The sequence below is a fragment of the Thunnus albacares genome, chromosome 8 (assembly GCF_914725855.1).
Source record: "Thunnus albacares chromosome 8, fThuAlb1.1, whole genome shotgun sequence".
Taxonomy (NCBI): Eukaryota; Metazoa; Chordata; class Actinopteri; order Scombriformes; family Scombridae; genus Thunnus; species Thunnus albacares.
The window spans coordinates 14,129,075-14,144,374 of NC_058113.1; the positions used below are offsets into that span (position 1 = coordinate 14,129,075).

General features: G+C 37.0%; 1 protein-coding gene across 1 annotated transcript; it reads left to right on the forward strand.

Annotated features, from left to right (window-relative positions):
- The first annotated feature begins 174 nt into the window (after positions 1 to 174).
- On the forward strand, positions 175 to 15,300 carry scgn (secretagogin, EF-hand calcium binding protein). The gene is made up of 11 exons (XM_044360423.1): positions 175 to 340; positions 790 to 860; positions 2,975 to 3,067; positions 6,232 to 6,321; positions 9,921 to 9,977; positions 10,389 to 10,466; positions 10,854 to 10,909; positions 11,764 to 11,809; positions 11,954 to 12,013; positions 13,587 to 13,655; positions 13,932 to 15,300. Exons 1-11 carry the CDS (start codon positions 271 to 273, stop codon positions 14,058 to 14,060), a joined length of 819 nt encoding a protein of 272 aa, XP_044216358.1. The 5' UTR covers positions 175 to 270; the 3' UTR covers positions 14,061 to 15,300.

Genomic DNA, 15,300 nt, shown 5'->3' on the forward strand with positions numbered 1-15,300 from the left:
CAAATCTCCAGTGTCTGGACAATCACAAAATCTTCTGTTTTGTAGTGTAACAATGCAACCACCAGATGGCAAATACAACGCTACACTGTGCACTCTCTTGTGCTCTCTCTCTTACACACACTCAGAGGAGGTGTGGTTTCTACTAAGTCAAAAAGAGCATATGTCAACCAAGCAAGCCATTGAAACAGTGCAACACAGTTGGTCAGATTAGTCTTTTCTTTACTTTGATGTGTGAAAGTTGTTAGTTTTTCTTCCCTTTTCTCTACTGAAATGGAGAGTGCTTTTGATAACCTGGATGCAGCTGGTTTCCTGGAAATCTGGCAACACTTTGATGCTGATGGTGAGAACAGTTTAGTTTTTTCTTCATGTTCAGTTTTTGTCTTCATAAGCATGCTATAGACAGATAGTACAGTACTCAATTATAATTGTTTTTCCACTGTTACTAGATATGAGGGAGAAAAAGGCTGTCCTTATTTGTGATGATAAATTCATGAGTCTTGGTTGTAGGAAGTAATTTAAGTTCTTAGTATCATTTTGTAGTCTTAGTATCACAAAATAAAAATTAAATACAAGAAGAAATGAGCAATTTCACATAGATGCCATTTCTGAAAGGGGCTTGATACAGAAATAAAGTGCAAAATAATTACCTCAAAACTTAAAATATGAAAAGTCACTTCTCAGTATTAGGTCTAAGTAGTTCTCACTATTTGAATTTTAAAGAAAATTCAAACTTGAATCACTGAATTTACAACAAAAGGACTGGTGCAAATGTGTTTTTTTATTTAACAGATAATGGCTACATTGAGGGCAAAGAGCTTGATGAATTTTTCCGTCACATGATGAAGAGACTGGGTCCACAGGTAAGTTAACTTTATTTGGATGAATTCATCTGCAACTTGTGATGATAGCAGTTCAGTAAAATGCACATCAAGGCAGCCGAACAGGTACAATGCCGCAGAAGGCAACATCATTTAATTTCAGTCTGATACTGATGGATGCATATAATACTACTATACTGCGTCAATCTATATACCACATCAATTACACTACTACTTGAGGTATAAGGAACATATATTGTTGTTTCAAATGACGATGTTAATTGTAACTTGCCAGTTGAAATTTGCCACTAAGTTCAATAATAATATGATGCAAACTCATTTTCTCATGTTTATGTTGGGTGTTTCATGTAACACATGATTTGTCAAAATTAAGGCCTGAATCATTGAGAAATACAATACATCTTTGCAGCACTTCTGATCTCTGCTGTGTGGGCAGCTGAGCCTCTTCGCAGTTATCTGGATGGGTGGGGTGACTGTAACGATATTACAGAACACAATTAAAGAGCTCTGGTCATTGTCAGAAACTTGGCAAAGGAAAGCCCTTGACTCGGTTAAAAATTGACCTGGAGAAAGAAAAAAAAAAGAGTATGTGTCTGTGTCTTGTGTTTGTGTCTGTGTGTCTGTATCCTGTGTTTGTGTCTGTGTGTATATAAATTAAATGTTTACTGAACAATGTTAAATGCTGTGACACAACTGAAGATTGAGCTCTCTCCTTGACCAGTTAGAGCAGAAACTCAAATGAACACACAACTACAACAACATGTTCTTGTGTGTGTGTGTGTGTGTGTGTGTGTGTGTGTGTGTGTGTGTGTCAGACTCCCTTGGATACTAATGGGGCTACACTAAAACAAGCAGACCACATGTCACTTTGTCTTTCTGATGTTTGCTTTCCATCATTAATGCCCCCAGGATAAGTGCTGTGTTTTGTAGTTCCTGAGAAATACACAAAACACTAGTCATGCTATTCAGTCTATTATATTCTATTCAGCTGTTGAAGCATTAACCACATGGTGCCTGTATAGTTATATTTTCTTAAGTGCATCATATCGAGTATTTATGCAGACTTTTCTACATGAAATTACAACTGTGTCATGTGAAAAAGAATTTCCATTTGATATACTTTCATTTTCCACATCTTTGTAGAAAATACATGATTATATTTATGCAGTGGGAAAACTCTATGTTTTTCAACCTAAGTGTGCATTAAGTGTTGTATGTAATTTCTCTATTGTACATTCAGTCAAATATTTATACATGTGATACAGAATTTTTGCCTAGCAACAGGATATTGCTGGTGCCTGAGAGAAAGATGACGCTGGAGATAAATACTTCTGTTTCTGTAATGAGTGAGGGCCTGGCACCTTGTAGTCTGCAGACTGTGTGCTCTGCACTGCATGAAGTGATGATTCAGACCACAGATCAACAGGTTTCTATAGTTACAGTGCAGCAATCAAGGGTTTGCAAAGAGACCCTGGAAGATTTGCAGCTGAATATATTCTAAAATACTTGAACATCTTAAAATATTTTAGCCTTCAGCAGCTTTAAACCTCTGTCTGAGCTCTGGTTGAGAGAGAAGCTGTTCTACACAGGAACAGAAAACCTGATTCTTAACGCAGATAAGCATGCAACTGACTGTATCTTTGCAGCTTTTCAAATTATCTTTTGTAATAATCTCCAAGAATATATTTTTCACATGCTTAACATGCTTAAAAGTTTCCGGAGTAAAAGTAGTTCCTGACTCTTTATCTACAGCATATGAGCGAGTTACACAGCAGATTATATAGGTTTCATATATTTCACTGACTGAATGATGAGTCATGGAGGCAAATGTTTGATGTGTAAAGCCTTGTACTCTTTGTTCTGTGTATTAGAAAGAATGGTTATGCCAAGGACATGTCGCTACATAAACTCTTTACTAACTGGGTTAGCCTGAGTTTGAGAAAGCAGACCTTAGGAAGAAAATCGGATATCACAGTATCCATGGTGACATTCCTTAAAATAACTGTGACTCACAGTAAAGTGCTTGTCCTTCAATGTCATTCTTTTTCATTTAATTTTCCCATGACATAAATCTGTGTCCACATTAATACATGTAATATATCAATGTTGTATTCTAATATATTGTGTCTCTGCAGGAGAATGTGACTGAAGAGAGAGTTCAGAGACTGAAGCAGAGATTTATGTCCGCCTACGATGCCACCGCTGATGGGAAACTACAGATTCAGGAGGTACAGTATTTCCTTAACATAAAATGCCAGTAAGTGAATGAAAGTGAAATAGGAAGCAATAGGATTTTGTTATATCTTTGTCTTTCTGTATATATATTTGAGTCTGCATGTGTGAATCTGGTTTCATGCTGCAGAAGTGGTGATTAAGCACCCACACCCTCACCGCCTATTCAAGATAAACTGCATTTAGTCCTGTACACTCACCCTCCCATCTCTTCTATGTGTACTCCTTCAGATTTATGGTTCACATTAATAAAAGTAGACAGGCTCCAACACCAGCCCTCTGTCTTGCTCTCTGTCAGACAGCATTTAACCTTTTCACGCTAATTTGGCCTTTATTGTCAGTCTTCTTCCTCTCCTCAGTCTCCTCTCTCTCAGACTTATCTATTCCACTCACCCCTCTCTCTTCAAATTCTACTCATACCTTCTTCTTCCACCATATCTCCTCTTCATCTTTTATTTATTTCTTGTATCCGTGACAATGATACAGCTTGTACCATATTCAGGCAGAGCAAAAACTAATTTCCGGGGACCGCCAAGAGTCATTCTAAGCCATCATGCTGACAGACACAGTCAGTCGGAAGTGAACAGCACTCAAACCATTTGTTCCATATAATACATGATATGCATGTATGTGAAATACCACAATTTACTCAATCTACACAGTATGCATTATGTATGACATTCTCAAGTGACATTTTGATTGGAGTCAATTCATCTGATTTAATCAAACTTGACTGACAACATCTGATGACATTGTTCTCTCAGTCTCCACTCTGTGTAATTGATGCAGTTCCTGGCACAGCAGAAGTGCTTCATCAGTTCTTTCTGGCGGGAAAAAAAACTTGATCAGGCCAATCCCCTTAATGCATTGTACTCACAGACCCCAAATGGTTTGACTTTTACTCATAAAGCTAGGAAAAAATCAATACGTGTCTGCCATAAGTAGCCTGTTGAAGACACTGATTTACTGTGGCTGATGAGGGTACAGCCCAGTGTGGTCAAAGCTCTTTGTTGCTTCATTTGAAGCTATAGTACTGTACACGTCATGCCAACTCAGGACACATTGTTCTCTCACAATATCTATTCCTATGCCTCAATTCAGAGTATTCAATAGCCAGTAAGAATTCCCGATCTCATACCAGTGCTCTCTTTTTCTCAAATTTAAAATCTGTATACATACCTGTGTGGAACTCATTGGGATCTTTTATGTAAGCTACAGTAACATTAGGCCAGGGGCTGCTTTGGTGCACTGACTGCAACTGAATTTCAGAATGAAAAAAGAAACTAATTCAGCGAGTTGGATCGGTGCAACCCCACTATGAGAATTTACATTCATGCAGTGAAAAGTATGAGCAAGATATCTCTCTACTGAGCGGTTAGTGTCATCTTAATCATTTGTAATGCTGTTTCCCCATATTGTCACTTCTGCTCTACAGACAGCATTAGGAAGGAAGTCAGCAAGTGTATCTTAAAACCACAGTAGTTCCTCTAGTTCAGTGTCTTAAAACTGATCTATTAAACAGCACTTTGACTAACTATCACACAAGAAAATAACATAAAATGACAAATGTTTATTTAGTCTGTAAATAGTAAATTTCCTCACCATTGTACTTTTATACTACTACAGGGTAAACAACATACCATGCATTTATTGTACTTAAGCATAATTAATAGTAATGATTCCTACCAGGGAAATGTATTTTCTCTTAACTCTAATTTCAACAGCAGTCCTGGATCTTGCAGGGACTGAGGGTTTCACCCTGCCATCCACATTTTAACTACCATGCACACTGTCCAGTCTGGTGTAAGCCATCTTCTCACATTATTAAGGGGACACTGTGTGCTTTGAGTGTACTGTATTCTGTTCACAAGGTGCACTTTCTTTTGTATTTGTATATTGTTGAGTCACAAGTTTAAGTATTAATTGCCAGCAACTGCTCATCTGAACTGTTCTGTGTGTGTGACAAATTAACATAAAACTGCTAAAAACTACTAAACTACTGTACAAAACTACACAAATATGCAAGGGACATTTTGACAAGCAACCTCCTGCAGATCAGCTAATGAATGAATGAATTTCGTCTATTTTCGTCCAATGTGGACATCTATACGTCCTGGTTTCCATTCCATGATCTTCCATAGGATAACTACTGTCTTGGCTTGTTCTTATTTATTGGTTAATCATCTGGAGATAAATAGCCATATAATAGCCAACAACATCAATTGTGTAAGTCATTTATCAAGCAAAAATGCAATTTGCTAGTCACATTTTCTCAATTTCCTGTTCTTATTGTAAGCTGATTTTCAGGTTTTGGGCTACCGATCTTACAGGCTGTGGGAAATTATGATAGGAACTTTTCACAATTTTCTCAAATTTTAAAGACTAAATAAACTGAACAAAATGACAGATAATTCAATTATAAATTAGCCCCACTTTTATTAATGCTCCATCTGAGCCATATTGTCTGAAAACTCCCTACAATGTCAAGACTTTTTTTAGTTTGTTCGTTGGTATTTCATCCCTGAACATTTGGCTCATCTGCTGTTGGCATCACTGTTGGTGCATTGCGGCTTGTTCAGACTGCAAGCTGTACTTCAGCTGTGTGACCCAAATGGCCGCAGTATCATCTTGTATTTTAATTAGATTAATGATGGGGGCCCAGTTTAATCTGCTAATGGAGAGCTGATATTATTAAAGAAGAACAGTCAAGAGCGGGGCAACATGCTGTGGAGAGGAGCCAGGAGGAGCTGGTGTACAGTAGTTAGATCATCCCTAGTGATGTCTAACCAAACAGATAGTTTCAGATTTATCGGGGGAGGTTTGGAAAATTCTGTGTTTGAGACTTCTGCTGCCACCTTAATATAATAGAGGTGAACTGAATCTAAAATGTTATTTAAAAAGTCAGCAGCAAAGCCTCTTTCCTCTTAACAGTGTCACAGTCCTGATAATCCATAGACCTTAGTGTCAAGTGTTTCATTGGATTTATTTTTTCACTAGAAAACATCTAATAAAAAAACTCTCCCTCTAATACAAAATCATAGATTGCAAGCCCAGACTGTTGTGAAGTTTGTATGGCTGGTGTGAGCTCGGTGGTTATTGTTGGTTATTGGTTATTGACAAGACTTAACTGGTCTGCTCTGACCTCTGCCTTGTTTTCCAGTTGGCCAATATGATCCTCCCTGAGGATGAGAACTTCCTTTTGGTTTTCCGCAGAGAAGCTCCTCTCGACAACAGCGTTGACTTCATGAAGGTAAATTCACAGACTATACCAATTATTAGGTTATATATCATATATATTATAAAGGTTATAATATAACCTATGCTGATATACAGTACCAAAAACCACCAAAAGTACAGAGGTATCCTGGTGGGCCAGTGGTCTGACAATATACTATTGTGTCTAGCGCTGCAACAATTAATTGATTAATCGATTAGTTGATCAACAGACAATGAATTGGCAACTATTTCGATAATTGAATAATTATTTTACTAATTTTTTAATCAAAAACACAAAAAAATTGCTGGTTGCAGCTTCTCGAATGTGAGCATTCACTATTTTTGACATTTTATAGACAAAACGATTCAGTTGATCAATTAAGCAATTAATTGATAATGAAAATAATTGTTAGTTGCAGCCCTAATTATGTCCCAATTTCCATACACGGCAGATACAAAGATATAAACCCGAGTACCGATTGTAAATTCTTTTTGCGTAAAAAAATGTTTCATAAATGTTGATAACTATCGATGTTAATTCAATAGTTGTTTGATTTTGTGAGTTTTTGAAAAGTAAGAACTTAGAGGAACAGTGCAGTGACAACACTGATAAGACACTAGGCCACACATTAACTCCTTCCTGCATAATCAGTCAAACCAGATCAGCCAACAGCCAGCCTGTTCTCATTTTTTGATGAGTATAAGAGAATGTATCAGTGACTTGGGGTTTCAACACATACAAAGAATGAGGAAGTCTTCTGACAGCCTTAAAACTGTGAATTCTAAATATTCATTGAGAAAGCTTAACATTGAGACAGGAACCATGCATCTGAAACAGTGTTGGGGTAACGCGTTACTTTAATCACATTACATTCGTCTGTAACTTAGTAATGTAACATGTTACTGTTCCTAAGTTCAGTAATCACATAACAGTTACTAATCAAACAATTATGCCCTTACTTACATTACATAAGTACTCTAATTATCTGCAGAATGGGTGGATAGAAAAAAATAATCAAACATACCTTCTCATGCACACTTGCCTGACTAGAGTTTGTGCAGAAGATAGGGCAAAAATGGCAGAGCGGTCTACAACTTTTTAAGGGTGGAGATATGCACATTACTTCGACTTTGTTGTGCAAAAGGACAAGAATGTGACGGTAAAGTACAAACTCTGCCCAGGCACAACTATCCACTGCTGTGAGCACAACATCAAATCTCTCCAAGAATCTGCAAAGGCAACATGCTAACACAAAGCTAGAAGTGAAAGACCCCCTGACCCAGAGTGATGCTCAAGCTGGGTGTATGCCAACCCCAACCAAACAGCCAAAAGTTGATTTTCAACAGGTAACAAAAGCAGAGATGAACAGGCTTGTAGCATAGTGAAGGAAATGTTGCCTGTTTCTATAGTAGAATCAACGTCTTTCAAAAACATACTCAGCAAAATACAGATAACAGGGAACAGATGGCCACTATCAGACAGGAAAGGCTATGATGAGAACTGAGCTAAAGAAAACATTTGTAAGCTGAGAGTATGTGTCTACTATCGCTGACTTTTGGACTAGCCACAATAAAAACTTCCTAGGAATAACTTCCCACTGGATTAACCCAAGCAATTTCCATCATGGGAAAGCTGCAATTGTCTGCAGAAGAATTACAGGATGACACACATAAGATGTTGTAGCTGAAATTAAACAGGTTCATTCAACTTATGGACTATCACAAAAAGTCACCGCAACTGTCACAGACAATGGGTCGAATTTTATCAAGGCTTTCAAGATGTTTGAGCCTACAGCATCAAATTCTGATGAGGAAGGGCATGAAGATCAAGATGTGACATTCACAGATGTTGGAGTGTTTTCCACTGACCCAGAAGGACGGTTTTCTCTCTCCCCTTGCTTGAGATGTGCATCACACACACTAAACCTAATTTCAAGTAATGATGTTCACAAATGGCTGACAATGACTAATAGTCTAATGACTTGGACTAAGACCAGCCGTTCTGCAGTGGCCTCTGATCTCGTTGAGGATATGTGTAAAAGAAAACTCATCGTGCCAACAACAAGATGCCCTATCCCACTTCACTGATATTCCCATCCCAGAGTTGAACACTCCTGCTGGCGACAAGGTATTAAAGCCATCACTGAACAGGAGTATCAATTCCTTAAGGAATGCTGCACAGTCATGAATCCACTCACTGTGACACTGGACATATCACAAGGTGAAGATAACTGCTACTATGGCAGTCTCCTACCAACGCTGGAAATTCTTATGTCCAAGACACTGGCACTGTGAAACGGGCTCTCCCAGATTTTTTTTTTTTTTTTTTTTGTGAAACTGCAGATTTAGGTCACAATCCCTCCTTAACTCACACGATGCTTGTACTGAGTTAATTAATCTTCTAGCAATACATTCATGTGCATGTGCAGCGTTGTGATATGGAAATATGCTGCTTTAGTCAAAGATACATATGAATGATAAATATGAGCATAAGCCTACATACAGTCGTCCTGCATCTATGTAGTCTGCATTTCTTTTAGATTAAGTTAGACTTGATTCCAGAGCTATTCTGTGGCTTAACTGTAAATAGCCAACCTTATCCAGTCTTTCTATATAGTAGGCCATCAAGATGCGATTTGCATCTGTGTTGGACAGCTAAGATGCTCTCCTTGCTGCTGTCACATTGAAGAAGTTAAAAGCATGGTGGCTGAGAGAAGAGGAGAGGAGAGAAGCCCTGAGGACACTGCTGACTATTGAGTATTGTGCTTTCCCCCACGATGAGTAGACCCCCACCTCCAGCAGCAGTGAGAATGACTTCTTTGCTTTCGATGAGGAGGATACAGCTTCCTTCAACTCCGACACTGAAGTCATTGAATATTTGAAGTGGGGATGAGAGATGGAGATCCTGAACTTTTTCCCTACAATAAAGACTATATCCATGAAATTCAACACTACGATGCCGTCTAGTGCACCCATGGAGAGTCTCTTCAGCCCCCTTGACTCTGTTTGGCTCGTTAAATCCAGTTCATATGCCATTTAAACATGTTCTTTTTTTCTTTTAAGTCTTTCATCATCTAATGATGTTACGAAGGCCAGTCTCTTATATTATTTTATTTATTGATATATTATTTTGAGGCAATTAATATTTTTACTAGGCTGTGTTAGGAAGGCCAACCTCTTTTGATAAAGTTTTGTTTTTAGGCAGTTTGAAGCCTTGATTGGCCTGCTTGAAAGGCCTGCCTTGTTCTGACCACAACATTTTTCTGTGAAGTGCTCTTTCAGCTGGTTTTCACCAACTTTGCTGTCAGCATTGTGGTATTACTTTATTAAAGAGCCTTTAAAGCAAGATGTTGTGTATGCCTCTTTATTAGGATAGGGTTTGTGCTGATATGTGGTAAGGTTTAATGTTGTATTATTAACCGGCAACTGGCAATGCTGCAGAGTAACACAAAAATAATGAAACTAATTACTTTTCATAGGGAGTAAATAAGTAAAGTAATGCATTACTTTTTTTTAAAGTAACAAGTAATGTGTAATACATTACTTTTTAGAGTAACAACCCCAACACTGATCTATAATTGCTTTACGTTGCATGGAACCATTTGTTGATTCACCCTCTACTGCCCACTATAGATATGGAGGAAGTACGATTTGGATTGCAGCGGCTACATCTCAGCTCAGGAGCTGAAGGTAAGGTTGCAAACACACACAAAAGAACCAATTACAGGTTTCTTTTCTGTTCAAGGAGCCACTCTGAGAGGTGGCATTGGCAGAGAGTGACAGTAACTTTCAGACACTATTTCCTGTGCTGTCATACTGTTTGTCCTTTTCAACTACTGACAAGACAAGACTTTACAGACAATAAAGACAATAAAGATTCTTGGTAGATGTTGAGAGGGAGGCATTTAGTCAAGTCTAATAAAGTATTAATGGTTGTGGCTGGTTTGGAAAGGAAATACTGGCATTAGACATTCCTTCATTGACATGAGGGGAAATATCCTTTTTTTGGAAATAGTGAAATCTGTGTAACAACATGATTTATTTGAACTCACTGGATTTGGTTGTTTTACTGTCTGATTTTAAGATAAATATCTTTCTCAGGCCTTCCTGAAAGACCTGTTCCAGCAGCACCACAGGGAAGTGTCATCTGACAAGCTGGAGGAGTACACTGACACAATGGTAGTAATACAATTCTCTCTCTCTCACTCAATCTCTCAGTCTCTCTCTCTCTCACACACACGCACACACAATCATGCAAGTATCCTGTCCTCCACTCATCAAATGTTTATTTCAAATAAAGGCTATATAAGACCAAATGAAAAAGGTAGATACAATGACGTTATTTCTCCTAACAACTCCCAAATTAAACTGCTGTCCCAAAGACAAAAACCACAAATTGTTCACAGGGACTGTGATAGATTATAGTTAGATTATGTGTTATAGATTTCAGTTTGGAAGAGACTGACTCACACTCAAAGCCAGATAGAAGGTCGACTTGGTTGATGAGTCTCAGGTGGTGTGAGGTGATATTTTTCTGCTTCTCAGTACATCCTATTTTTCTTGCAGATGAAAATCTTTGACAAAAACAAGGATGGCCGTTTGGACCTGAACGACCTGGCCAGGTATTTTCCAGAGAGCTACTATTTCAAGTGCCAGCAATGTTTAGAGGCAAAGTTTCTGTCACCTCTGATTGTCTGTAATGTATTACACAACACAGGTGGTGCTATGAACCTACTGTATAGTATTTCTGTTGCCAGTAAAGAGTGATTTGATCAAATGCTAACACAAAACCTTACTTTGTTTATCCAGCTTTTGTTTTGAGATGTCTTGAAGGTGAATATGGTTCTGATATTTTTATGTGAAAATGTTACATCATTTATTATGTTTAAATTTGTTTAAGTACATTTAGGGCCACTACATATGATTATTTTCATTATGGATTAATCTGTTGACTATTTTCAATTAATCAATTAGTCGTTTGGTCTATAAAATGTCAGAATGTGTAAAAAATTTTAATCAGTTTTCCACATCGTGACATTTTCAAATGTCTTGTTTTGCTCAAACAATCAACAACCAGAAAATATTAATTTGATGTATATTCTATTCATTTGAGAGACTGAAACCAGAGAATTTTGACTTTTTTTTCCTGTAAAAAAAATGACTAAAAACAATTAATCGATTGTCCAAATAATTGGCGATTAATTTTCTGTTGATTAACTAATGGATTAATCATTGCAGCTGTAATTAAAAAAAGAAAAAACATACATCTGTACCAATCTGTGGTGAATAATACTTTCAAGGAAAAGTACATGTAAACATGGCTCCATATACATAGATCCACACTCTTATTTTAAGTGTGATTCTGTATCTTTCAAAGAAAAGGAAGTGATTATTTCACCATAACAGATATTTTTCTCTGTGATAGCTCAAACAGTTTTGCAATGTGACATTAGAATATGTATTTTTTTCCTATTAGGATCTTGGCTTTACAGGAGAATTTCCTGCTCCAGTTCCAGATGGACGTACGTGTTTTGTTTTTGTTCTTTATAACATTTTGGCAAATGAAAACATGAGGATAAATTATGTGATGAATTCTCCTCTGTCATTTTTATGTAATTCTTTATCTTCTTGATTTGTAAAATCTCATCTCCTCTCGTCTTCTCCAGGCCTCCAGTAAAGAGGAGATGAAGAGAGACTTTGAGAAGATATTTGAGCATTATGATGTTGTAAGTACAGTAATACACTGGGAGACAGATGAGGACTTTCATAATCTCATTATACTAAAGCTAATGATTGTTATGTTTTGCAGGAAGGAAAATGTATTTTGCATTTTCCTTTACAGAACAACCTCTATAATGTGATCATCATGTTTCCAATTTGCAGTGCTTGTACACGCTTGTTCAGTTTGTGTCCAAAGGTTGCAGGTTCAGGAAATGATATGTTGATGAGGAGGACAACTAACAATCTCCCTCAACTTGTTCTTTTCAAAAGGCATCCATGGGCTAAGCACACCCTGGTGCCAAAAGAGCTGCTCAATGGCCAGTTGTATTACTAGTATTACTGCCTGTGGCCAGTTTACTTTTACTGCCAGTTTCCATGAGTTTTGTCTTTGACAGAATGTGACATGAGACATTGCTTCAATATAATTTTCTCTATTCGTTTATCAAAGTCTTTTATCTAAAGGACAATTCTGCTCCAACAGCACAAGGGGAGTTATTTTTTTATACAGTGATGGAAGCAGATATCACTGCCACTAAATGTTTTCCATTTCCAATTTATAACACTTTCACATTTGCATAGTGTGTGGCAGTGTGCATTAGAGGACTTCTATTAGCTCCCTGATTCCGGTAATGAAACATAATGAAATAAAACACCGATTATGTTGTCAGGTCATTCTTGGGGATGAGGAGTTAACTCTTTCAGACTCATTCACCATATAGCTCTGGATAAGAGTCAATAATTCCTATCAGGAGTCACTGATAAACTTCCTCTACTCAGTACAATCATATTTATGAGCTTGTCTATTTTGTCAAGTGGTGCACTGAGCAAACTAATAGTCTGTCTAAAACCTTTTTAGCCAGTATGCAGAAGTGACTTGTGTCCTTTGGTTTCTGCCAGCTTTCAGTCAGCTTTGGTTTCTCATCTGTGACTGTGCTAATGAGAATCTGTTTAAAACAAATCTAGCACACAAGTCTGTGAGTGACATGTTTGACACAATGTTTGTGTTTTCAAGAATTTAACAATACTGCACGTGGCACTTTCAAGTTTTGCAATAGCTGATTCAAGTAAACAGCAGGCCTTCACACAATCTCTCTACTGGAGAGGGTGAAAACATACTGAAATTTACAAATTTCAACTTTAAAGAGTGTAGGTCTTCCAGCAAGACCATAATCTCTCATTTGTTCATGTATGAAAGTTCTTTTAAGCAAGTGTTTTTGCAGTACTGCATTAAGAAGGAGGGACAGAAATGTCATATTTCTCCTGCAGTGTGTGACACTGTCAATTAGCGCTGCTGTACTTTTGCTTCAAATCATACTGCACTGTATGCACCCTGTAGGTATATTAAATGTAAATATGATTATCTTCTGTACATTGCTGAAAGCATAGTCCAGGGTGTTTACCCTCTCTCAAATGTATGCTGGGATGTGTTTCAGCCCCACTAATGACCCTGAGGAATACACCTAGGAAAGGAAAGCTAATGAATGACTGAGTATTGTGAGTGGGATGTGAATTATGAGAAGTAATTATTATCATTTTTCTTTCTTTCATCCTTTTTCTTTTGTTCTCTTTTTTCTCTAGAGTAAGACAGGAGCGCTGGAGGGTCCTGAGGTGGACGGCTTGGTCAAAGATATGATGGAGCTGGTCAGGGTAAGACACCATTGCTGCTGTTGTTTAGTATCTGAATTTCAGAAAGCATGTTCACTCAGATCTTGACTGAGTTTAATGAGTATGAACTCATTAGAACAGCACTGGTTTCTAACACTGACAGTGCACAAATTAGAGCTCAACAGATAGAAACAACTTCATGAAAAGGCTAAAAGGCTTGCACATTACCAACACCACATTTCCTGTGTAATGACTTTTAACTCGCCCTCCCCTCCCTCTGTCTGTTAATGTACTGTTAATGTCTGTTTTCTTCCCCAGCCCAGCATCACAGGTCCTGAGCTGGACAAGCTGCGAGCCGTTCTGCTACGCCACTGTGACGTCAACAAGGATGGAAAGATACAGAAAAATGAGCTCTCTCTGTGTCTGGGAGTCAAGCTTAAACCTTAGTTACAATTATAGTATAGTATGATATTATGAAACACTGACGCTGTATTTGTTGTATAGTTAATCAAGTGTGTACTGGGAGTGAGCTAATGGTAGAATGCTGTGTTTTGATGCTGATCAGTCTGATTATTGGATTATTTAAGGTCAATATTCATGTAGCAGTATTTGATTTTTATTTATGATTTATGATACAAACACAATTTGATGCTGTTGGATTAAAAGAAAATTAAACGACTGTAAATCTATTACTTTAAGTGACAGTGATTCTTGTGCATGTTATAGGCCAAAAAAAAGAATGAGATATGAATGTTTTTGGGGGGCTTTTTGGCTAAAAAAAAAATGTCTGTGCTGTGAGATTTGTGGTAAAATGATCAGTTTGTCTGTGGCTTTTGACAAGGTAGAAAAATAAATGTTTTTTTATTGTAATATAAAGTTTTCTTCTCTTAGTTTGAAGCTGCAGGAACGTTGGCCATTATTGATGTTTGGCCATTTGCATGATTCTTGCATGAAAAAAAAAAAAAAATCTGAAGTATGTTGTTTATTGTCCTGTTACCATTATTTGCTGTTTAGAAAATACATTATTATGACAAGTGATGAGCATATTGATTTTTATTTAATTTTTTTGTTTGTTTGTTTGACTGTGCAGCTACTATAATATAATCTTAATAAGCTTTTTTGAAATATATTACAAGTTAAACTATCAACTATATCAGCCAAAGTTAAAAAAAAAACTTAAAACATTAGTACATTGACTAAAGATTATTACTTTTGGAGTAATTAGCAGTTTTAAGTAGCACTCATGCCTAAACAATATAGTCATTAGTCATTGTTCTATCATTTAATAATCTTAAAAATCAGCTCTGATCATGACATACTCTTATTGTTTCATTACCTCTAGAGCTAACTATTATTTTCAATGTCAAGTAATCAATGACAATAACTTTTTTATGTAACTGATGATCAGATTAGTTACGGATTAATTTTCTGGTTATCAACTAACCGTTAACTAATCGTTGCAGCTCTACATTCCTACATTGTCCAAGAGTAAACTTTGACAAGAAGCTATGTGTTTTGGTATTTGCTGTATTATCCATCACTATAATTGCAATAATTATATAACTAATTAAAAACAAAAAGCTGAGTTGTTGGTGTTTTGAAAGCTTTTGTCATGTTCAACTCATTGTAAATGATGTTTGGCTGAGTGCAAAGAATGAATTATAATAGAATTGTTGTTTGGATTTCA